General features: G+C 55.5%; 2 protein-coding genes across 13 annotated transcripts in view; one reads left to right on the plus strand and one right to left on the minus strand.

Annotated features, from left to right (window-relative positions):
* Window positions 1–19,095, plus strand: part of AFAP1L2 (actin filament associated protein 1 like 2) — a 91,341-nt gene extending 72,246 nt beyond the window's left edge. For 3 of the 12 annotated variants that reach the window (XM_080688512.1, XM_080688515.1, XM_080688509.1), the window contains 15 exons: window positions 873–956; window positions 3,878–4,083; window positions 6,026–6,205; window positions 8,302–8,391; window positions 9,960–10,044; window positions 10,530–10,634; window positions 12,750–12,961; window positions 13,932–14,077; window positions 14,793–14,904; window positions 15,561–15,800; window positions 15,885–16,059; window positions 16,351–16,506; window positions 17,025–17,218; window positions 17,338–17,460; window positions 18,309–19,095. In XM_080688512.1, the coding sequence (XP_080544638.1) occupies window positions 873–956; window positions 3,878–4,083; window positions 6,026–6,205; window positions 8,302–8,391; window positions 9,960–10,044; window positions 10,530–10,634; window positions 12,750–12,961; window positions 13,932–14,077; window positions 14,793–14,904; window positions 15,561–15,800; window positions 15,885–16,059; window positions 16,351–16,506; window positions 17,025–17,218; window positions 17,338–17,460; window positions 18,309–18,335 (2,135 nt within the window). In that variant the 3' untranslated portion in view covers window positions 18,336–19,095. Of the gene's footprint in view, window positions 1–872; window positions 957–3,877; window positions 4,084–6,025; window positions 6,206–8,301; window positions 8,392–9,959; window positions 10,045–10,529; window positions 10,635–12,749; window positions 12,962–13,931; window positions 14,078–14,792; window positions 14,905–15,560; window positions 16,060–16,350; window positions 16,507–17,024; window positions 17,219–17,337; window positions 17,461–18,308 lie in introns of all 12 variants that reach the window. The other 9 variants (XM_080688510.1, XM_080688508.1, XM_080688511.1 and 6 more) reach the window with 5 other exon arrangements.
* Window positions 19,096–21,826: 2,731 nt separating this feature from the next.
* The window catches only part of VWA2 (von Willebrand factor A domain containing 2), a 36,290-nt gene continuing 35,928 nt past the window's right edge, over window positions 21,827–22,188 (minus strand). Inside the window, exon 14 of the mRNA XM_080640822.1 lies at window positions 21,827–22,047. Within this exon, the coding sequence (XP_080496948.1) occupies window positions 21,959–22,047 (89 nt within the window). The 3' untranslated portion in view covers window positions 21,827–21,958. The remainder of the gene's footprint in view (window positions 22,048–22,188) is intronic.

The raw sequence follows: 22,188 nt of genomic DNA on the forward strand, positions 1-22,188 counted from the left end.
CGAGGGCGACGTGGGCAGAACTGGCCACACTTGCCCTGCAGAGGGGGCGCCACCTGGGACGTACCTGGCCCGCTCTCGGTTCCTGGCCGTGGTCCCCACACCCGTGTGAGTGGTGGACACACAGGTCACAGCAGGAGGAAGGGCCGGGGCATCAACCCTTTGCTCTAGTTCATTGGCCAACAGCAAGCGATGTCGCTGACTTCCTGCAAAAACCAGTGTCTCGGTTTCTGGTCCGGCTCTCTCAGCACTGTCCCCACACTGCCCCCGGGGTCAGGTTCCTCTCTCCCAGCAACACTTCCTTAAGTGCCGGTGGCCCGTGCAGGGGACAGGCATGTCTGTCCTGCTTGCCCAAGACATCTGCCCCTTCATTGATGATGCCTCCTGTTGGGGTAATGACAGCTGCTGTAACAAGTTACCCCCTTTCAGTTCCCGGTAACACAACACCGATCTGCTCTCGCCCACGGACGGGTCAGTGTGGCATCGCTGGTCAGCAGGTAGAGTGGGTTCCCCAGCTCCTTCCAGGGTGGGCTCGGCCGCCTCCGAGGCCGCCGGGTCCTCTGCAAAGAGAGCGTGGGAAAACCGCAACGTGCTTCCGAGAAGCGCCAGCTGGAAGTGACACGCACTGCTTCTACCCACACTCCACATGGTGACGAGTCGCCTGTGGATGTGAGGGGGCTGGGAAATGAAGTCCGTGGCCGGGCCGGGGCCTCTGCTGACAAGCCCACGCCTCCAATGAGAAAGCACCGCGTTCTGGTGGCAGGCAGCCACTCTGCCTCATCCGGGTCTCTCTCGGTGTGTGCGCGTGGTCTGTCCCTCTCGTCACCTTGTCTCTCTCCATCTTGCCCTTGTCTGTGCTTCTGGCCATCACACAGGTCATTCCGGCAGAGTCCCCTCCACCGGAGTCCCCAGATGGGCGCAGGTGCCCGAAGGAGTCATTTACGCCACCATCACCTTGGGTACTGCTTGTCCCCAGAGCGGGGATGCCAGTGATCCCGTGCCTGCTGCCTGGCTCTCAGAGGCGGGGTGCATGCCCCTGGCGTGGCCACCGCTCTCTCCCTGTCCCGCCTGGGTCCCGCATGCCGGGTGCCGTCCTTCCATCGACCCCTGCCTGTGGCATCCGTCTGTGTGGCCGGAGGACTCGGTGCTGCTTGGTTGTTCTGCCCTCTCCCACGGACAGGTTACAGGGACAGTGGGGGCAGCCAGAACAGGGATGGCATTATCTGATCATACTGCCTGTCGCCTGGTCACCCTGGGGGGCCCTGGAAGCTAAGTGTCTGTTTTAAGAATAGCCTATGTTTATGGTGGGCTGTGATTGCCCTTTAGGGAGAAATAAAACGAATACATTCGCCCTAAACTTCCTCCAAGCTGCTCCGGGTAGCTTGAGGTACTATGATAAGCTTTTTTCTCAATTAGCTTCCCTGTCTCCCCCCCCCCGCCCATCCCTGGAGGTGGACGGACAGGTGTTAGATTTCTCGCTGGAACATGTGAGGCAGCCCTGAAAACACAAAACAGCGGGAGCGGGGGGGGGGAGGGGGGGGAATTGGCCAATTTCTTCACACTGAACCCTGCAGCCTCCCGCCTGAATTTTTGTTACTGCGGGAGTGTCCCAGTGACATTGCCGGATTCTTCTTATCTCACTTATGGCAACACTGACAATGAGGACTTTTTCAAAACACAGTCACCCTCATCCTACCAGCAGATCCAGCCAACCATTGTGAATTCCCCGTTAGCATCCGTGCTGATTGCTTGCACGTAAATTGTTAAGCGTGCTTTCTCCTGCTGTCATGTTCACTGACTTCATCGAGTTGCAGAATAGTCTGTAGTTTTCATCAACTGCACTTGCATGCACGCTCCTAAGTGGATGGAATCATACTTCCCCTTCTCCTCCTGCTGACTGTGAAACTGCTTGAATTAATATCTTAATGCATGTAACCTTCCCCCCTTCCTTCCTTTAAAAAAAAATCAAACTAGTTTTCTAGGATAAGCTCCCAGGACCGGGATTTCTGGGTCAAAGGGTGTGGGTGTTTTTATGGCTCTTGAAACAACAGGCTGACAGACTGTTCTCTGAGAGGCTTGGGTTGATGGACGTTGCCACCAGCCATAGGCGAGCTCAGGGTCCCTGCGGGGGAGCGCCGCTGTTTTCAGTCCTTGCTCACTTAACAGGTGTAAAACCACAAACTGTGCAGCATCTGTGTCAAGCCAAGAAGGGGAGCAGTACCACACTGCTTTTATTTATTTGTTAAATATATTTTTATTGATTTTAGAGAGAAAGGGAGAGGGAGAGAGAGTTAGAAACATCAATGATGAGAGAGAATCATTGATCGGCTGCCTCCTGCACACCCCCTACTGAGGATCGAGCCCGCAACCCAGGCATGTGCCCTTGGCCGGAATCGAACCTGGGACCCTTCAGTCCGCAGGCCGACGCTCTATCCACTGAGCCAAACCAGCTAGGGCTACACTGCTTTTAAAGAAAACTGATATGAAAATACTTAGCGTGTTATTTTTAGAAAGAGTAAAATAACCTCAAGCACATTTTCATTGGTATTGTGGCTAGAATAACGACGGCGGCGGGCTCATTCGTTTCCTATAATAAAACTCAAATGTGGGCTGTGTTCTTAGTGTGCAGGAGCCTGGCTGTGCCGATGATAGAGGGGCTCCTGGGGGGTGGAAGACAAGGGGCCCATGAGGTGTCTCTCATGGGAAGGGGGCTTCCCCCATCCTGACTCGAGGACACAGAACATGTCTGCAGCCGTCACAGGGAAGGGAAGGAGATGAGGGGCCCACTTCTGTTAGAGCTGCTCAGTATGGAAGCAATTGTAAGGTAGTGAGCTCCCTGTCCATTGGGGGATTCAGGCAGAGGCTGGAGCAGCATCAAGGTTACAATAGGATTCCGTGGTTTGTTTTTTTTTTGGATGTTACTGATGTGTTTATTTTTCTTCACCTAGTTTTCGTTGGCCTCGAATAGCACAGCGAGGCTGGGAGAATAGAGAAATTTTGCAGAGTGTGGGGGCAGAAACTGAGGTGTGTGGAGTGTGCATAGATTTGCGCTTGAGGCGTTTGGGATCCTTTCGAACAGAAGGAAAAGGAGAGGTTGGCTCGTTGACAGGGGCGGAAGGGTATGGGTTGGGGGTAAGTAGAAGGAGCTGGGCTTGTGCTGGGCAGTGTTCAGTGCAGGGAACGAGAATGTGGTCTGTGGAGGATGAGGATGGGTTTTTTAAAAGGTTATGACTGGAAGGGGGCACTGAGGAATGGCAAGATGGCCCCTTCCCCAGAAAGCATTTCCTGCCACGGTTTATTTTGCCTTTTCTTTCCCAGAAGCCACATCGCCTCCCTGCCCCTCGGATAGAACCAGGGATGGGGCAGGCAGCTGCCGGAGGCTTGCCATGTGCCCGGCTCTGGGCTCCGATGGCGACCCATCCCTCCCGGCCACTTAGATGACAGAGTGCGGGTCAGGAAGGTCCCCACCCCACAGATGAAGAGACAGAGGTCCCGAGTGGGGAGCTGGCCGTCTCCACAGTCAGAGGCCCGTCTGAGGGCAGGGTCCCGTCAGGTTTCTCTGGAGTCCGAGATGGCAGGATGTGAGGAGGAAGAGGGAAGGACTTCTGGCTTTAAGTTATTTTGTATGTGAGGCCAGAGGCAGCACACAAGCTGCTTTGCTCAGCGGGGTTGGGACCGGAAACTGCCTGGTCTGTGGTTGGCAGCCGTGGGGGACTGGTTCAAGGGCAAAGGACAGGTGGGAGGGTTGGGGCCCGGGGCCAGTGGCTGCTCCCACCTGCTGCCTGCTGCCCTCCCCCCTAAACAAACCAGCATGTTTGGGAGTGTCTCCTACCCTGCCTGGCGGGGACTCGGGGATGTGACCAGTGGGTGTGCCTTGCAGAGGACGGAGAGGCCGTGAGCAGCTCCTACGAGTCCTATGACGAGGACGAAGGCAGCAAGGGCAAGTCGGCCCCCTACCAGTGGCCCTCCCCGGAGGCCAGCATCGAGCTGATGCGCGACGCCCGCATCTGCGCCTTCCTGTGGCGCAAGAAGTGGCTGGGGCAGTGGGCCAAGCAGCTCTGCGTCATCAGGGACACCCGACTCCTGGTCAGTGGTCTCAGATCGCATTCTGGCCTCTCTCTTTTCAGGGGAGGGGGTGGTCCCTCATACCAGGTGGTCAGAGCCCTTTCTGCCAGGTTTTCACCTCTCCCTAACCTGAAACTGTGTGTAGAACTTGGCATGCATGCATGAATGTTTGTTTTTAAAATACATTTTTATTGATTGCAGAGAGGGAGAGGGAGAGAAACATCAATGGTGAGAGAGAATCATCAATCGGCTGCCTCCTGCACGCCCCACACTGGGGATCGAGCCCACAACCCAGGCATGTGCCTTGACCAGGAATCAAACCGTGACCTCCTGGTTCATAGGTTGAAGTTGAATGAACCACTGAGCCACGCCAGCTGGGCTGAATGCTCTTTTTTTTAATTTGGATTTTATGGTTTATTACTGCCCCCCAAATAATTACACCTGAATCTGATCAAGCTTCTAAGAATGTACTTTTTCTGAACTAGAAAGTCTAATGGTTTTCATCAAACTCTCACAGGGGGGACTAAGATTACCACCCCCATCCCATCCTCTCCCCTCCCCATTTTTTCCAGGGACCTTTCTGTTCCCTGGCCTGAGGGCCCATTGTTCCTGGCCACTGGGAGTTGTGGGTGGGGCCTGCTGCCCTGTCAGGGCGCCCCCAGCCCAGCCCAGCCCCGCCCCGCCCCAGTCCTGGCTGCTGCATTTGTCTGTGCAGCATGAAAATCACAGGTTAGGTGTCTTCTCAGAAATCAGTGTTTTGAATTCGTGATCGTAAGACAAGACCCATAAAGGAATCAAAAGGTATTATCCTGAACACAGCCCTGTTTCCTGTTGTTTAAAATTCACTTTTTGGTTCTGATTTGAAGTTCCAGGGCATCGTTATAAGCACCCTTTCTTCGCTGGTTACAGCGTGCCCTGCCCTGTGCAGGCGGTCCATCGGGTGATCCTGGGAGGATCCCCCTTGTACAAATGAGAAACTCAGGGGCACAGTATTTTCTCTGGCAGGAGGAGAAAGTGCCTTTCTTTTTTTTTCTTTTTAATATATTTTTATTGATTTCAGAGAGGAAGGGAGAAGGAGAGATAGGAACATCAATGATGAGGGAAAATCATTCATTGCTGTCCCCTGCATGCCCCACACTGGGGACCGAACCCACAACCCAGGCATGTGCCCTGACCGGGAATCGAACTGCGACCTCCTGGTTCATAGGTCGATGCTCAACCCCTGAGCCATGCCAGCTGGGTGAAAGCCCCCTTTTTCTCTTGCTAATGACGTCACCTTCCTAACCAAGGAGAGGAACAACTTAGTCTCCATTCCCTACGGACCCCTGACTGGGGGAGCTGAGCCGGCAATGCAGCAGTGGAGAAGTGGGACAAGCGTGTTCCACCCTGAGTGAGAGGATCGCCCTCGGAAGTTGTGTTTTAGGAGCCAGCGCAGGCCTGCAGCGATTAGAGCCGCCGGGACAAGCAGGTCCTGGGGCACCCCTGGCTGAGGCCAGAGAGGAGGAGGCTGAAGGCAGGGAGACAGCCGGCTGGTCTGATGCTCAGACCGAGTTGCCGCTGTTTGCGGTTCCGGTTCTGCAGTTGCGTTAGGGCAGTAGTCGGCAAACTGCGGCTCGCGAGCTGCGGTTTGCTGCTCTGTTGACTAATGAGTTTGCTGACCACTGCTGTAACGCATTACCCTTACCCAGAAGTTTTGACTTCAGGTTAAAGACATAGTACATTATTAAAATGTATTTTAAGTGTTTTCCCCTAAGGCAGTGGTCGGCAAACTCATCAGTCAACCGAGCGGCAAACCGCGGCTCGCGAGCCGCAGTTCACCGACCACTGCCGGCTAGGGTACCTGGTCCTTCGGTTTTATTGGGCAGAACCCAGGTCTCCGTGGGTCCTGCCATGGCCCCTTCTCTGCAGACTCCGGCGAGGCCTGGCACCCCTGCCAAGCAACATCTCGTCTCTTTCCTCCCAGTGTTACAAATCCTCCAAGGACCACAGCCCTCAGCTGGACGTGAACTTGCTGGGCAGCAGCGTCGTCCACAAGGAGAAGCAAGTGCGGAAGAAGGAGCACAAGCTGAAGATCACGCCGATGAATGCCGACGTCATCGTCCTGGGCCTGCAGAGCAAGGACCAGGCGGAGCAGTGGCTCAGGGTGAGGGGCCCTGCCGTTCTGGCTCCCGGCTTTCCCCACAAGGATGCGTGCTGTCAAGGGTAGAGGGTCTGTGATCCAGCTCCCAGGGCCCCTGCATGCTGAGTGGCAGCAATCTGTCTAAGGGACGTGGATCACAGACTCGGCTGCGAGGCTGACATCCTTCTCGGTCGCCTGCATTGGGCTCTGGTGGAAACCATCTTGTTTTCTGGCCCCAGGGAGGCATCACCAGCCTCCTTATGCAAGAACCGGTGCAGCCGCCCTTTGTAAGTACGGGCCAGGGGCCGCGCGCTTGTAACAAGTTGAACCACGTTGCAGGGAGCCGGGCCATGCTAGTGCCCCCGTTTTGGAATGGAGGTTAGGGCTGAGGGAGGAAGTGACCAAGCAGGGTCACCTGGCAGGTGAGTGGCAGCATCTGGTCTCAAACCTAGAACCGTCTGGCCACGGTCCTGTGTTCTGCCTACACTTACCGTGACGTGGCCCCAAAATGAAGCCCCCGGGAGGGGCCTGCCTGCCCCGTATTACAGATGAGTTGGACCATTCCAGGAGGTGTGAGGTTTGTGCCGAGAAGGGGCCACAGTTGCCGAGGAAGCTCCAAACCCAGCAAGTCCCATGGTGAGGCCAGAGAGGCCCTCACCCTCCCTACCCCCACCCCCACCCCCTTCTCCGTTACAGCCACGTTGATGCATTTCCGAAGGAGGAGGATTCTATCAGCCCTCCACCCCAATCTGTACCATGCACAAATACACGCACACACACATATTTACACGGACACACACCTGCACACACACACCGCTCTTGCTCCAGTTGCCGGGTGCTGTTCCTCTGCCACCTTAACCCCCTTTGTCCTTCCCCTGACTCCAGCCTCCCTCCCCAGCTCACACCCTCTTCCTGAGACCCCTGCCCTCCCCCTGCTCTTGCTGGTGGTTTAAAGACAAGAACACCGAGAAGACACAGCCGCTCTGTCGGCCTTCACAGACAGGCCCTGTCCTCCCTGGTTAGATGAGCGCAGAAGTGGACTTGGCCGTGAGGGCCTGGCTCTTGAGAAGCTGTACACACCTGCAGTTGGGCGGGCGGGGCTGGTCAGCCTGTCCACGGGGCCCTGGACCAGACGCATCCGTTCTGTCAAATCTCCCTGCCTGCCCCGGCCTCTGTCTCAGCTCTGCATGACACCTGTGCCCGCCGGCTGGGACAGGGATATGACAGTAAACGGGGGATGTTGATATGGGACAGAGTCCCAGAAGAGGAAGGCACAGAGCACCATTGTCCCAGAGCAGTGGGATCCACACGCCCCGGGGCCTGCACACCCGGCTTAGCATGCTTCCCCTGGGCAGGCCCCCCGCTAACACGGTGGCAACGAACGTGCTTCTCCTGTCCTGGGTACTTTACACACCAGACCCCACAGCTGCCCGTGGCATAGGTGTTGTCCCATCTTACAGAGGTGCTGACTGAGGCTCAGACCCCAGGTCAATGTCAGGAATGAGAAAGGCCTTAGGTTCCTCCATCCCAGAGCTATTTCTCCTTTTGTTCTTTGGCTTTTCTGACTTTAACCCCTCTTCGTAAACTGCTCTAGGCGGAGACTGGAAAAGGAGGGTCTTTGAAATCACTCTTGCTAAGTCCACGGCTCCCAAGGGCTTCTGGCTGGGCAGCATGTTTGTGGCTACCCTGTGGGAACCCCCTGCTGGCCCCGGCCGTGGGCACGGGGTGCTGCTTCGTGCTGACGTGCGTGTCCCCAGCCCAGGCTCACAAGGCGGAGGGCTGTCTGCCATGGCCATCTATGGGCTTGATTGTAAAAACCCCCGCCCCCGGCCTTGTCCATCCCCAAAACACGTGGGAGCCTGCAGGAGAGAGGGCCTGAGCAACCCCCCGCCCTCACCCCCCATTGCAGCCTGCCCGGCTTGGTCCCCAGGCCACATGTGGGCCAGGTGTTGGGAGTGGGGTGGTTCTGTGTCCTGGGGAAATCACGCATCTTCTCCTTCACCTGTACCCACTCTCTCCTGACCTCGAGGGGCTCCAGCTTCCATCTGTGAGTTCAGGGGGGGGGGCCAGAAGGACTTGGGGGCCTGGGCCTCGGCGGCTGATGGCTCCCTCTCCCTCAGGTCATCCAGGAGGTGAGCGGCCTGCCTTCAGACGGTGCGAACGAGGGAAACCAGTACTCCCCGGAGGCCCAGCGCCTGAGCTGTCAGAAGGTAAGAATTCAATTCCATTTATCTCCATAAAAATCGAAAGTATAAAACGGGAAGCTTTGTTTCCACATTCAGCCCAATGAACAAGAAACGGCAAGGCTTGGCTGCGGGCTGTGGCTTTGGCGTGGCCGGGACACTGGCGACGCGGACGGACCTAAACTACTTTCTTGCTTCGCTGGGCAGCTCTGCTGGGACAGAGGCACTCTGCCCTCCACTCCTCAGCAGCGAGGCTTGTTTCTCGAAGCTCTTTCTTCCCGCTGACCCCCCAGCAGAGGTCCGGGGCTGGGGCACTGAACCAAAGGGCCCTGGTGCTCATTTGCATGGAGCTGCGGAGCCCCTGCTGAAGGGTCCAAGTTGAGGAAGTTGCGCTGGTTGCTGACCAACGGGGAGGCCTCCCCCGTGGGGTGACATTTCATGGCCCTGAGTATGTGCAGATAGGCGCCCCGCAGCCTGGGCACGCACAGCGCAGGCAGAGGGTCACCGCATCTCATCGTGGGGACCCCACCCCTGAACGGGAGGGAAGTCGAGGCCTTGAGCAGGGAGGAGGCACAGGCCCTTCCGGAGGGACTGAAGAAGGGCTTTCAGTTGTCTGTCGTTCCTTGGTCATGGACAAGAAACAAAGCCAGAGTAGGTGTGGGTGTGAGAAGTGAGATCAGTCCCTAAAGACCGCAGGCAGAGTTCCCTGGGCGGGTGCATCCGCCCTGGTCCTGCCCTGAGGCTGGTCCCGTGGCTGGGAGACCCAGGGCTTCTTGGGCAGAGTCTGGGGTAAGTGGTTCTAGAAGAAGCTTGATTGGAATGATCTGATGCTACTTCCCTTTTTTTCTTCTTTTTAAAAATATATTTTATTGATTTCAGAGAGGAAGGGAGAAGGAGAGAGAAATAGAAACACCAATGATGAGAGAGAATCCTTGATTGGCTGCTGCCTCCTGCACACACACACACACACCCCACTGGGGAGTGAGCCCACAACCCGGCATGTGCCCTGACCGGGAATCGAACTGTGACCTCCTGGTTCATAGGTTGATGCTCAACCACTGAGCCACCCTGACCAAGCAAGATGCTTCCCGTTCTAACAGCAGCAGCCATGCCATCTCTGTTTTACCCGCATGCATAGTGGGCTCCCGGAGACCCCACCCCCCCCCCCCCCAGCTGGAGAATGCGCCAGTGGGATTCAGATCATGCCCTGGCCCTCCTCCGAAGCCCGATGTGTTGGTAGCAGTCAGTTCTCCACTTTCTCACGCTCCTGGCCTGGGTGGTTCCCAGCTTGACATCAGCTTCAGCTGGGGACACCCACTGTAATGCCACCTCCCCACCCACCTACCCCTCCCCCCCGGCCCCGGCTCCAGGGCCAGTCACGTCAGGGCGAGCAGCCATGTGAACAAGGGACAGGTGCTCTGGGGCGGGGCAGGGGACCTCAGGGAGGGAGGGTGAGGGCAGGTCCCCAGAGGGCAGCCCAGCCAATGCCTCACCAGAGGCCTGGACTCAGGGTAACCCCTAGCCGACATCTGAGAGTATTGTTTTCTCTTAAACTGCGGTCTCTGAATCCCCACGTCTCTCTCTTTCTTCCCCAGGCAGATATATCTGAGAGGTACCTGTCAGCCTCGGAGTATGGGAGCTCTGTGGATGGCCACCCTGAGGTCCCCGAGACCAAAGATGGTACCCATGCTTATGGCTTTCAGCCCAGGGTGGGGAGGGGGTGGTACCCAGGCTGTGTGGCTCAACCCTAATGCGCTTAACAGCTGCTTTCAACACGCCTCCCATTTATAAACTGCTTGGAAGTACTGCAGCTAACCGATCCAGGGAAAGGGGAGAGATGACCAAATTGAAGGTTCATGACCTGCTGGGGGTAGAATGTTCTCTCATCCTCTTGCTGGCTCACCCTGTTCTAAGGGTCTTGAGCTCATGCCGTCTGTAGATTCCCAGGTGCTGACACATTCCATGAGAGAAGCTGGGGTGCCCCTCTTGAGTGCGAATCTACAGCCACCTGGCTCTGGGCTGTGGGTCTCGGTTTGGGGAGCAGGAGTCTGTGTGTGTGCAGGGAGGGGCAGAGGTGGTGGGGAGGGTCTTCTATTTCTCCCACCTACTCTAGGGCCTGGGGCTAAGCTGTGTGCCATGCTGATGGCTTTTTCTCATCTCCACAGTGAAGAAGAAGTGTTCTGCGGGCCTCAAACTGAGCAACCTGATGAACCTGGGCAGGAAGAAGTCCACCTCGCTGGAGCCGGCAGAGAGGTCCCTGGAGACAGCCAGTAAGAGGCGCGGCCGCCGCCTCCCGGGCCGGGCCGCAGGGCTTGCCCCCTGGGCTGCAGGGTCTCCAGGAAGGCAGCTCAGCGAAGGCAGGGGTTGTAGGTCTCGCTTTAAACGTGTCTTAGGGATGTGGAGCCGTGGCCCAGTTCCTGTCTGTCTGCACTGCAGGTAGTTCTTTATGTCTAGCCAAGACTCTCACTGCAGTGCTGGATCTTCTGTGGAAGTGAAGGGTAATGGATTGCTGTCCTCCTAATGGTCTGAAAACACATGTTCGTTTGATCAATACTTAAGGGGCTTGGCAGGCACAGTGTTATGGAAAGGGAAGCAAGCGGATGGAGGACACAGACCTGAGAGCTTATAGCTCAAGAGAGATGACAGCTTTGCCCCCATCACCACATACCTGCTGGCTTAGCGGCCATCAGGACTCAGGGACAGAAAGAACCTTTCCCGCTCTGGACAGAGATGGATTCCTCAACTGGAGTCTTGATGAACAGGCAGGAGCTACGTAGGCTCGGAGGTACCCGGGGTGGGAGCCAAGACCGAGACGCAGCCTGGTGAGACGCATTCAGGGGCCGGGCCGGCAAAAGTCCATGTCGCTGGGACAGGGGGCGTGTGTGGGTGCTAGTAGACCCTTAGAGGTCACCTCCACTGCCCTTTCTCAGCCTTGAGGAAACTGAGGTCAAGAGAGGGAGAGAGAGACCTTTCCAAGAATATATCTTGAGTGAGCCGCGTCCCGGTGTTCCACCCAGGCTCATTGCTGTAGGTCTCCTGGGACCTGAAGGCCATCACTGTCCATCTTCGGGCCTTTTCTCTCACTCATGGGACCCCTGTCCCAGCCTCAGGCCCACTTTGTTCTGTGTCTGAGGCTGGCTGGGTGGCCGGGGTGGAATGGGAAGGCGGCATAGAGGCCTCACCTTTGGAGCCTGCCGCTTCTCCTGCCAGGGCACCCCGAGGCCTCAGGGCACGGGAGCCTGGTCCCCGTGAGTCATTTTGGGAGATGTGGCAGGGTTACTGCTGGAAGTTGTTCAGCGGCAAAGCCTGCTCCTGTTCCCTGTGGCTGGGGAAGGGCCCGAGAGAGCACAGACGCTCTCCTCCCCAGGGCTCGGCCTCAGCGCTCGAGCCTCTCCTGACCCAGAGTTCTCTTCGGTGCAGAGAGGGCCTAGGTCCTGGGCACAAACCCTCCCACTTTGCTACCATGTTGTGGTGTTCACGTGGCTCTGAGAAACTCACGATCCCCACTGTGGGGCCGGCACCGGGTGGCTGGGAAGGTGGCTGTGCACTTTGACCTTGCTGCGTGAGCCTAGTTCATCTGGCTGCGGTTCTGAACAACTCTTAGGGTGGAAAAGGAACCCACTTTGTAAGGCAGCGGCATGGAGGGATGTCAACCCTCTGCACGGGGGTGTGCAAAGGGCCTGCAGACTGGAGTCACTCATCTTTGCAGCCCAGGGACAAGGCCATGCTTGACACGGGGTGTCAGCTCCCCACATGTTAATCTAAGAGGGGAAGGCTTGTCCTCTCCTTGGGAAGCTGAACGCGCCACTGTTCCAGACCCAGCTGTTCAGGAGGCAGACAGCAGGGAGCGCAGGGCCCAGGGAGGGCCAAGGCCAAGCATAGGGGAGGATGACGCGGACTCTGCAGGCTGAGACTGAGTGACCCAGGAAGGGCAAGGCTGGCAGGGCAGCTGGGAAGCTAAGGCTGGAGAGGCAGAGGAGACCCACCTGGGGCGAGCTTCCTGTACGTGGCCTGAGTGAGGAGGGGCAGAGGTGGGCTGCTGCAGGCTGGCCACGTAGAGCCATGGCGATGAGGGCTGGGGCGGGGGGTTCTGTCCCGGACACCTACATTCGCACCTAGTGTAGTCCAAGGTGCAACTCACGTCCCTCTGGACACATCTTTTCCAAAAGCCAGCAGAGCTATGCTGCTTGACTTGAAAGGGTCTCGCTGCTAGCATGCAGGAGGGAAGGAGAACATACTACAGAGATTTACAGCCTCCGTGATTACAAAAGCTGCTCATGCATTGCCTGACCAGTCTTGGAGCTGAGACTCTGGGGGGAACCCAGGGAGGCCCGGAGGTGGGGGCAGCCACCCCCAGCTTCCTGCAGCCGCCACCTCTCCTGCAGATTACCTGAACATGCTGGTGAACAGCCAGTGGAAGTCACGCTGGTGCTCCGTCAGGGACAGCCACCTGCACTTCTACCAGGACCGGAACCGCAGCAAGGTGGCCCAGCAGCCCCTGAGCCTCGTGGGCTGTGAGGTGGTCCCGGACCCGAGCCCGGACCACCTGTACTCCTTCCGCATCCTCCACAACGGCGAGGAGCTGGCCAAGCTCGAGGTACTGCTGGCCCCGGGGGCGGCGGGGCGCAGCCAGGGTGGAGGTCGGCTCTGTGCTGCGAGTCATGGAGACTCAGTGTAGTCCTGGGTGGTTTTGGTTTCCTTTGTGTGAGATTGTTTGCATTTTTCAAAAATTTCCATTCCCTTTCTGACCTCAGGGTGGTTGTGTTATAGGAGCGGACAATGAGCTGCTTCCTGCCCTTAGGGCCGGAGGGGAATTTATAACTCCCGGAGCCGCAGGGTGAACCTTCTGGGGATTCACAGTGGGTTTGGTGTAGTCTGTGTAGCACCAGATGCAGCCCAGTCCATAAACATGACGACTGTTAGGGCTTATCTGTGGGCAAGCATCAGGTTGGTGATACAATTGCATTTCTCCCACTCCCCACCCTGTTGAACGTGATGTCACATTGACAGAAATAAAAGGTGACATAATGCCTTGCATTGAGCTCGGCAGGTCCCGGCCAGAGTTCTTTCTTCACACACACAGCAGCATACACTGCCCGGTTCACTACTGTTCACCCTAGTCCAGCCGTGGGCAAACTACGGCCCGCGGGCCGAATCCGGCCCGTTTGGCTGTTCTATCCGGCCCGCGGAGCCGAAAGAGCGGAGGGTTCTCTTGCTCTCCCCTCCGCTCCTTTACTTTGAATTTATATTAGTTCACACAAACACTCCATCTATGCTTTTGTTCCGGCCCTCCAGTCCAGTTTAAGAACCCATTGTGGCCCTCGAGTCAAAAAGTTTGCCCACCCCTGCCTAGTCCTTTAGCCTGGCTTCATCCGAATTTTGCTTCAATACTGCCCTCTTGTGGCTAAAAGATCCACATCTCAGTTGCTTCTCAGGGACAAGTTTATACATCTATCCTGTCAACAAGTATGATAACATGTGACCAAGACTGACATGCTCCCTGTGCTCATGGAACGTACATTCTATTACGAGATGTTCTTCAGTTAATGACCCGATTGATTCCTCAGGCCAAGTCTTCCGAGGAAATGGGCCACTGGCTCGGCCTCCTGCTCTCCGAATCGGGCTCCAAGACAGACCCAGAGGAATTCACCTACGACTATGTGGATGCAGACAGGGTTTCCTGTATTGTGAGCGCGGCCAGGAACTCCCTGCTGTGAGTATTAAGGGTCTTCTGCTTTGTGCCCTTTCATTCGGAGTCATGCTTCCAACTCCAGGCCCAGATTGGCCTCTGGTGGCCAGTTGCGCCGGGGAGGTGGGGGGGCGGGTGGCCGAGAACTCGGAGTGGGCCCCGTTCCACCCAGCGGCAGGAGGGCCAGGGGCTGGGCCGGACCCCAGGAGTCGCAGCACCTTGGCTGGGGGAAGACCATCCAGGTCCTTACTGCCAAGTCGCATGTTCCCTGACCCTCCGCTTCCCTCGCTGTTGGCTCGGTGCTTTCCCGAGGACCCCTCTCTGGGTCCCCGGCGCCCCCTGGAACGAGCGGGATGGAGGTGGTGCTTCTGCTTTCCAGATGAGCACATGGGCTCCTGGGCCGGGTGGCTGAGGAGCCGCCAGGACATGGAAGTCCTTTCTTACGTATAAAATGGGGAAAGTCTCCAAAATGGTGAAATGAGAAGGGGTTTTGTTGTTACCGGATGGCAAAAGGATGCCAAGAGGAGGGGGTTGGGGAAAGGGATGCTTTTCTGGAAGAGAAGTTTGGGGCCCAGAGTTCTATAGGAAGGCCCAAAAGAGAGGAGGGGCTACCCTTGAAGGAGTGAGTGTTACATGAGACCAGAGCTAGTCTCCTTATGAATTCTTTGAGGCTGGTGGCTTTTAACTCTCCTCCCCCATCTTGAATCCTCCTCTCTGAGTCTTGCCGTGTGCCTTCCAGATTGATGCAGAGGAAGTTCTCAGAGCCCAACACTTACATCGACGGCCTGCCCAGCCAGGATCGCCCGGAGCTGCTGTATGACGACGTGGAGATGTCCGAGCTGACGGCCGCGGTAAGGACACGGGGCGGCCCCGGGAGGGGGTGGGGGTGGGGCAGTCCAGTCCTCCTGCTGCCAAACCTCAATCCCATTGGCCATAAGAGGAGTGGATTCCAAGTCACCTGCAGGGCCACCAGGGCAGAAATATAGGCGCAACCGGGTCGTCTTGTACTGGGGCGGGCAGTCCGCCTAGCACTGGGACTTGTCTGGTTGACCACCCTGGTCAGTGCTAGGATGGGCTGTGCTGCTGGGACTGGGAGCCGCGTCACCACCAGCCTTTGGGGTCCAGAATGATGGTGAAGGTGGAATCATCGCATGGGCAGGAGGTTCCACTGGTCAGACATTAGGCTCTGCTGTGCTAAGGGCTGCTTTGGCTGATCCCATTTAACCCAAACCACCTGCGAGGCAGGTACCATTACTCCCTCCTCTTACAGCTGAGGAACGAAGGTCAGGAAAGCTCCTACTACGTTCTAGGTCTCCCACGTCATGAGTGGCTGATCCAGGGCTTAAACCCTGACCTTCTAACTCCAACTCAATAGAGGCTCCCCTGGGGGAAGGCCCCAGCGCACCCCACACAGGGAGGGGACAGGAGCTCTGAGACAGGGTGGGCGCCACCTCGCCAGCCCAGGTTGCGGAAGCAGTGGTGAAAGCCACCTGCCTCTCCACTGCAGGTGGACCCCGAGGAAGCCGCCCCGGCCACAGATGCTCCGAGCGAGCTCGACCCTGACCGCATGTACCTGGACCTCACACCGGTCAAGTCCTTCCTGCACAGTCCGGGCGGCACCCAGGCCCGAGGATGCTCCCCCACACCGCCCTGCCTGGACCCTCCAGCCGACACCCTCCCTGCAGACCCGGGCCCCGCCCGAGCTGAGCCCCCCGTCGTTACATCTGCAGAGACTCCTGAGTTGCAGGTACAGGTTGTCCCCCAGCTGGTGGGCTGGCCCTCCCTTCCCAGGCCCCTCAGCCGGCTGAACTGTGCTCGCTCTCTCCAAAAGCAGGGGCAGCAGGAGAGTCCGGAGCCGGAGGAGCTGGCCCCCAGAATCTCGACGGTCAGAATCCAGACCGAACAGCAAAAACTCTCCTTCCCATCGAGCTGCCCCGACGCTGTGGCTGTCACCCCGGCCGGGGCCAGCACGCCTGCGAAGGACAGGCTGAGGGTGACCTCTGCAGGTACCTGTGCTGGATACGCATTGCATGTCTTGGAAGTGGCTCAGAGGAGTTAGCCCCATCCCTTCCGTTCGGTATGAGGACACAGAAGGTCAGAGAGGAGGAGGGACTTGCCCCAGGCCATGCAGTGAGAAGTTGTGGTGCCGTTCCTTTCCCGGCCCTGCTAGGCTGGCCTGGCGTCCAGCTCTGATCTCCTGTCAAAGCCTCAGTTTCCCCTGAGCTTGTGTGATGGGTTCGCCATAGCCCTCCTGGTCCAGCCTGGCTGACCTCGGGGTTCCCTCTCTGGGTTTGTAGAGATCAAACTCGGAAAGAACAGGACAGAAGCTGAGGTGAAGCGGTACACGGAGGAGAAGGAGAGGCTGGAGAAGAAGAAGGAAGAAATCCGGGGCCACCTGGCTCAGCTCCGGAAGGACAAACGGGAGCTGAGGGAGACCCTGTCGAAATGCACAGGTGAGGGGCCTGGCAGGGCACATGGAGGCTGGGGCTTCCCGCGGGGCGAGCCTGGACCTGGGCACCTGGCCTACAGCCCTGCCAACCTCTGCACAGGTACATGTTAACCCCCCCCCCCCCACCATCCTATCTGAAAGGTCACTGTCCTGTGCAGAGAGACCCTCTGACCCATTGTCAACAGGACCAGGAGGCAGTTTTTAAAGCTAGCTCAAAGAAGACATCCTTAAACATTTTATTTTCACTTAAATCAAATGTATACACCCAGGTCCGTCTTTCCATGCATTGCCTTTTCCAGAGGTCCCTTGTCATCGTTCTTGCACTAACCATACGCATCCTGCATCATCCTTAATTTCCAGTCTTGAAAAGCTTAGGACACTTGCAAAGAAATCTGCATCCTTCTAGATTCTTTTCCAGATCATCCTCTTCTCACCCGTTTCCTAGCAACCTGCCCTTTAAAGGACCTGCCCCGGTCCTGACTGAAACGCTGCTCCCTGCAGCCGGCCTCATTCCCATTCCAGACAAGGGGGCGCTGGCCAGCCTGGAGCAGAAGCTGAAGGAGATCGACGAAGAGTGCAGGGTGGAGGAGAGGAGGCGCGTGGACCTTGAGCTCAACATTGTGGAGGTGAAGGACAACCTGAAGAAGGCCGAGGCCGGGCCCGTGACGCTGGGCACCACTGTGGACACCTCCCACCTGGAGACCGTGAGCCCCCGAGTAAGTGGCAGGAGCTGCTGGAAGGGCCTCCTGAACTGGGGTGGGGGTGGGCGGTGGGGGGCTCAGGTCTCCATCCACGCCCCCCTCCCGGCTCAGGCATCACTCTTTTGTCACCACAGCCCAAAGCCACCACCCCCACCCCTGCCCCAGACTGTACCCCAGTCAACTCTGCCACGGCGCTCAAGAACAGACCTCTTTCCGTCATGGTCACGGGCAAAGGCACCGTCCTCCAGAAGGCCAAGGTAAGCGGTCCCTCCCGGCCCCCTCCAGGGCCCCAGGGGCTTTGCCTGACCTGGGCTCGGCCTGGGACACTGACCTCCCAGAATGGGCCTTACTAGTCAGCCCGAGGACAATCAGATCCTGGAACCATCCAATTAGCCATAGAGTCTAGGGCAGCCTTGGGCAAACTACGGCCCGCGGGCCGGATCCGGCTGTTCTATCCGGTTCTCTTGCTCTCCCCTCCACTCCTTTACTTTGAATTTATATTAGTTCACACAAACACTCCATCTATGCTTTTGTTCCGGCCCTCTGGTCCAGTTTAAGAACCCATTGTGGCCCTCGAGTCAAAAAGTTTGCCCACCCCTGGTCTAGGGAGACAGACTGGAAGTGGACAGTTTTCAAATCAAAAAGCCAGTGATTCTAAAGGACTGCTGCCGTGGAGCTTAAGCAGCAGATTCAGACGGGTGATGTGATTTGCCTCCAGCCTCCAGCCACCAGCCACCAGGTGTCAAAGGCTCAGGAGGGTGTCGGCTCATTCCTGGGCTTTCCCCTGATGGCCAGACACAAGTGTGTTAGGCCTTCCCTCGTGTCCAGTGCAGACGTGCCCAGAGTTGCCCGTGCATTCGGCAAACTCCACGTACCTGCACCCATGACTACGGCATGCATCACAGACCCCTCCCAGACCCCTTACCGTGCCACGGCCCCAAACATCCCTTAAGGAGGTGCCCGCACAGTGACGCACGCACAGGGTTTGAAACGCAGCTGCTGCCTCTATTCCTAACTGTCTCTGTGCACAGGGGCGGGGGGTGGCCGCAGAGCACAGCTAACTTGCCTCTGTTTTGGGGGTGCTGGTATTTGAATGGCGCCCTAGGAATGGGAGAAGAAAGGGACCAGTTAGGACACAAGCGTCATGGCAAGCCTCTCCTGTCCACGTGGACCTTGGCGACAACCCCGCTTCGTCCAGGCCTTCCTTAATGCAGCGACTCTGTGAGCGGGTGAGTCTGTTTAAGAGGAAAAACAAGGACGGGGGCCGCGAACGGAGAGCTCCGGCTGAGAGGAGGTGCAGGCCCGCTGCAGAGAAAGGAACGAGCGGGACCAGAGAGCTGTGACGTGAGCCGGCGCTGATACCATCGACGGTAACGGAGCAGAAAATATTTGGGACCAAGCGGAGGCACTGTCCCCACTCAATTAAGGACTTTTTTAAAGTGACGCTGTATGATATTTTTTTAAAATGTTTAAAATCCTGTAATTTAGAACAGAAGTGTCTTCTGAGATTTAACTGACTTTCGACATTATCGTAGGAAAAAGAGATTACTTTGTGTTTACAGAGTCCGTCCTGTGGCCATTGTTAAGAGAAGAGTTATTTAATATAATGCTCTCACAGTCCCAGTTTTTTAAATTGTGCTTAATGTCCGGGCCCCTTCCAAGATAAAAGGGGTGAATTGGGGGTGGGCCCCGTCTTTTCCTCCGATGGCATTGTTTGCTAACGCAGGTTGAAACATTTCATCCGTCATCTCCGCCTCACTTCCCGGGGCTTCTCAGAACTAAAGTTCTTTCTAACCCCAGGGCATTTATTTCCTTTGTCATAAACACTTGGTGGCCCTTTGCCAAGTGGTGAGTTAGATTTTTCTAAAAAAATAAAATGTTAATTGTATTTTTGTCGGTTTCTTGTATTTCATGGAATGACTTGGCAGGGCCTATTGGACTTGTACCTCAAGGCGGGGAATGTCTTGGTTATTCACACACGGAACTTCAAAAATATGTGAGTAAAACCGAGGGCTTTACAAGGTGCCATCTTAGCAGGCGATGTTATGCCTCCTTGACTCAAGGAGCATAGATGTAAAACGGAGAGGGTTTTCACAGTATAGTTAACCACGTACCAAATACACTAGAAACATCTGCAGGAACTGACTACTTCTGGAAGTTAAACACATTCCTCAATCATTCTTCGGGGAAAGAAACGGGTACTTAGAGAGTTGGCTAAGTAGTAAATGAAGGCAGTTCCTAGCATATAAATGTGCTTATTTTACAAATAACAAAATTTGCCAATCTTTTTATGCGGGTCCTTTTTCATGTGTGTCCAAAAATAAGATTTGGCTTTTCTTTTGCCAGTATGTGTTGGACTTTTTGGTTTCAGAGCTATGCTAACTGTATGCAATGGAAAATACATACTCCTCAAACTGCTCTGTTCATGGCATTTTCTTGTGACTCAAGAAAATGCTGTCAGTATGTGTACTTCAGGCTCTCCTTCTAGTCCTGCCCTTAATATCGCCTCAGGTTGCCAGGGTTTGGCTTTGTCATCTTTAAAATAAGCACATTAATGACCAGATAGCATTGATTCAGAACCAAAGAAGTTCAACCACTGAAAATACACTGATAGGTAAGTTATGGTATGTACAGATGAAATGTGGGGGGAAAAACATATCACAAATCTCAACACTCCTAAAACGTTCTCTGCAATCTAGGAATAAAAGCATTCCTACCCACAAAAATTATATCTAATGGTAAAAAAGCAGCAGATACGTGCCAGGGCCACTACCTCTTAAAAACATCATTCTGCAGGTTCCAGGTAATGCAAAATGACAAGAAAAATCAATATAAAACTCCCAAAGGAAGACAAAACTGTCATTATTTTGTAAATGACATTTTTCTAGGAAAGCAAAGAGCATCCGTGAACTAACTACTAGAACAGATGTGTTTGGGTAAGTTGGCCGGAATGAGGCTCATTCAGAGAAAATGAAAGATTGATGGCTTACTGCAGTGCTTCGATTTTTACAAGAACATAAAAGGCTTGGCCGGTCAGGCAGTGAGAAAGGCATGCCCTCCATTGCTGTTGGGACCTAAAACGAGAAGTAGTGACGCCTTTAATATGTAACCCACCATTTTATGGGGCTTTTTTAGAGTCTAAGCAACTCAAATGGGACATCCCAATAGCCTTGAACCAGACAAAGAACCCATACTCTAAAATGATGAAACTGCTGTGAATTTTCAAGACAACAGATTCTGGTAAGTTCTCCAGCATCGGCCCCTGCTAGGAAGACCTGTGGCCTTGCTCTGTCACCTTCCGCCAAGGCCAGCATAATGACGGGGATAAAAAAAAATCCTTGAACACAAACGACTGTCACAATAGCCTTGGCACCACGGGCTTTTTATTTCTGCCGTCTGATAGCACCGTGGTGGTAATCAGGAAGCTCAGTGGCATTTAAGTCGAGGTAGCCGTGACCCTTGGTATAGAGGGCATTGCATTATCGATAGTAAAGAGAAAAGCTCCAATCAAGAGTCTGGACTGATTTAAAAAAAAAAAAAAAAAAGCCCTAACCGGTTTGGCTCAGTGGATAGAGCGTCGGCCTGCGGACTGAAAGGTCCCAGGTTCGATTCCGGTCAAGGGCATGTACCTTGGTTGCGGGCACATCCCCAGTAGGGGGTGTGCAGGAGGCAGCTGATCGATGTTTCTCTTTCATCGATCTTTCTAACTCTCTCTCCCTCTCCCTTCCTCTCTGTAAAAATCAATAAAATATATTTAAGAAAAAAAAAGAGTCTGGACTGAGGCGAGGGCTCTGCAACAGTTTCCCCTGAAAACTGAACTCGAAACAACACAACCGACGGGGAGAACTGGTGCCTAAACAGGCCGGGGTGAGGAAGGAAGTGCCTGGTTTACCGGAAAATGCCCCAGCGCACGCCTCTGTGCCATAACGATACAAACACTCCTGTGAAGAAGCAACATCATTTCTTGAAATCCTTTAAAAACTACACAGGGAAAAGCAAAACCGTTCTCAGTTTCTTTATTCTCTATTTGTGGAGTTTAAGAATTCCATTGCTTTTTGCACCCCCACTAAAAGGGTAAGAAAAGCACTCAGTCAACACCCCACAATTAACGCCCCCCCTAAGTAAACTCTAAAGGAGAATGTGGCCCCCCAAAACCAGGGCTGTTTGCACACTCAGCCCCGCCCCCCAGAGCCAATCAAGCTGGTTAGTCCGTCACGGTCCAGTCTGAGCCTTTTCCCCGTCTCTCCCCCGACATGGAGCCAGTCACCAGAGGTCATAAATGCCGCTCAAGCACCTTTTCAAACAAAAACCACGAACGCATCTAGGATGTCTTTAGAAAAAGAAGAAGTTCTGCACTTTCTCCATCTCGAAATGCCATTGCTTCGGTGGTCCGAACGACACGCTAGTCACCGCCTCCTTTAGAGCATCACTGTCCCAACATTTGCTGGGGGCCACGTGAGCTGCCCCCGGGCCATCGGAAATCTCCAGGCTCCTTTGTTTCTTAGGGGAAAGGGACAGATGACAAGCTCAACAGGGCACAACTAGAAAGGAAATATTTACTTACACGTCAAGAGTTTCCAACACCATCATTAGCGAGTGAAATCAGCTGCTACCGCGTCCCTGAGCAGCACTGTCTGCAGCTGGGACATCTCTGCTCCCGGGGTGAGGAAAGTGGGCAGGCGGGCTTGGGACAGAGCTGGAGGCAGGCACTCAGAGGACTCCCAAGAGGATGCTCCGCCGAGGGCAGGCGCCCTTTCAGCGTCCGGGGTGCCCAGGCCTCCGGAGTTGCTGGGATGGGCTGGGCGGCCGACCTCCTGCCTTGAGGGCATCTCCTCTCAAGGCCCCTGGGAAGAAGCGAACCGCGAGGACGTGAGTGTCGGTCCTCACCCTACCAGCAGCCTTGTGGGCCCCTGCATGTCTTGGTTGTGGATTAAGAACAAGCAGAAGATGCCAGACCAAAGGCCCTATCTGAGGGCCCTTCAGAT

Source organism: Plecotus auritus (genome assembly GCF_963455305.1).
Source record: "Plecotus auritus genome assembly, chromosome: 9".
NCBI lineage: Eukaryota > Metazoa > Chordata > Mammalia > Chiroptera > Vespertilionidae > Plecotus > Plecotus auritus.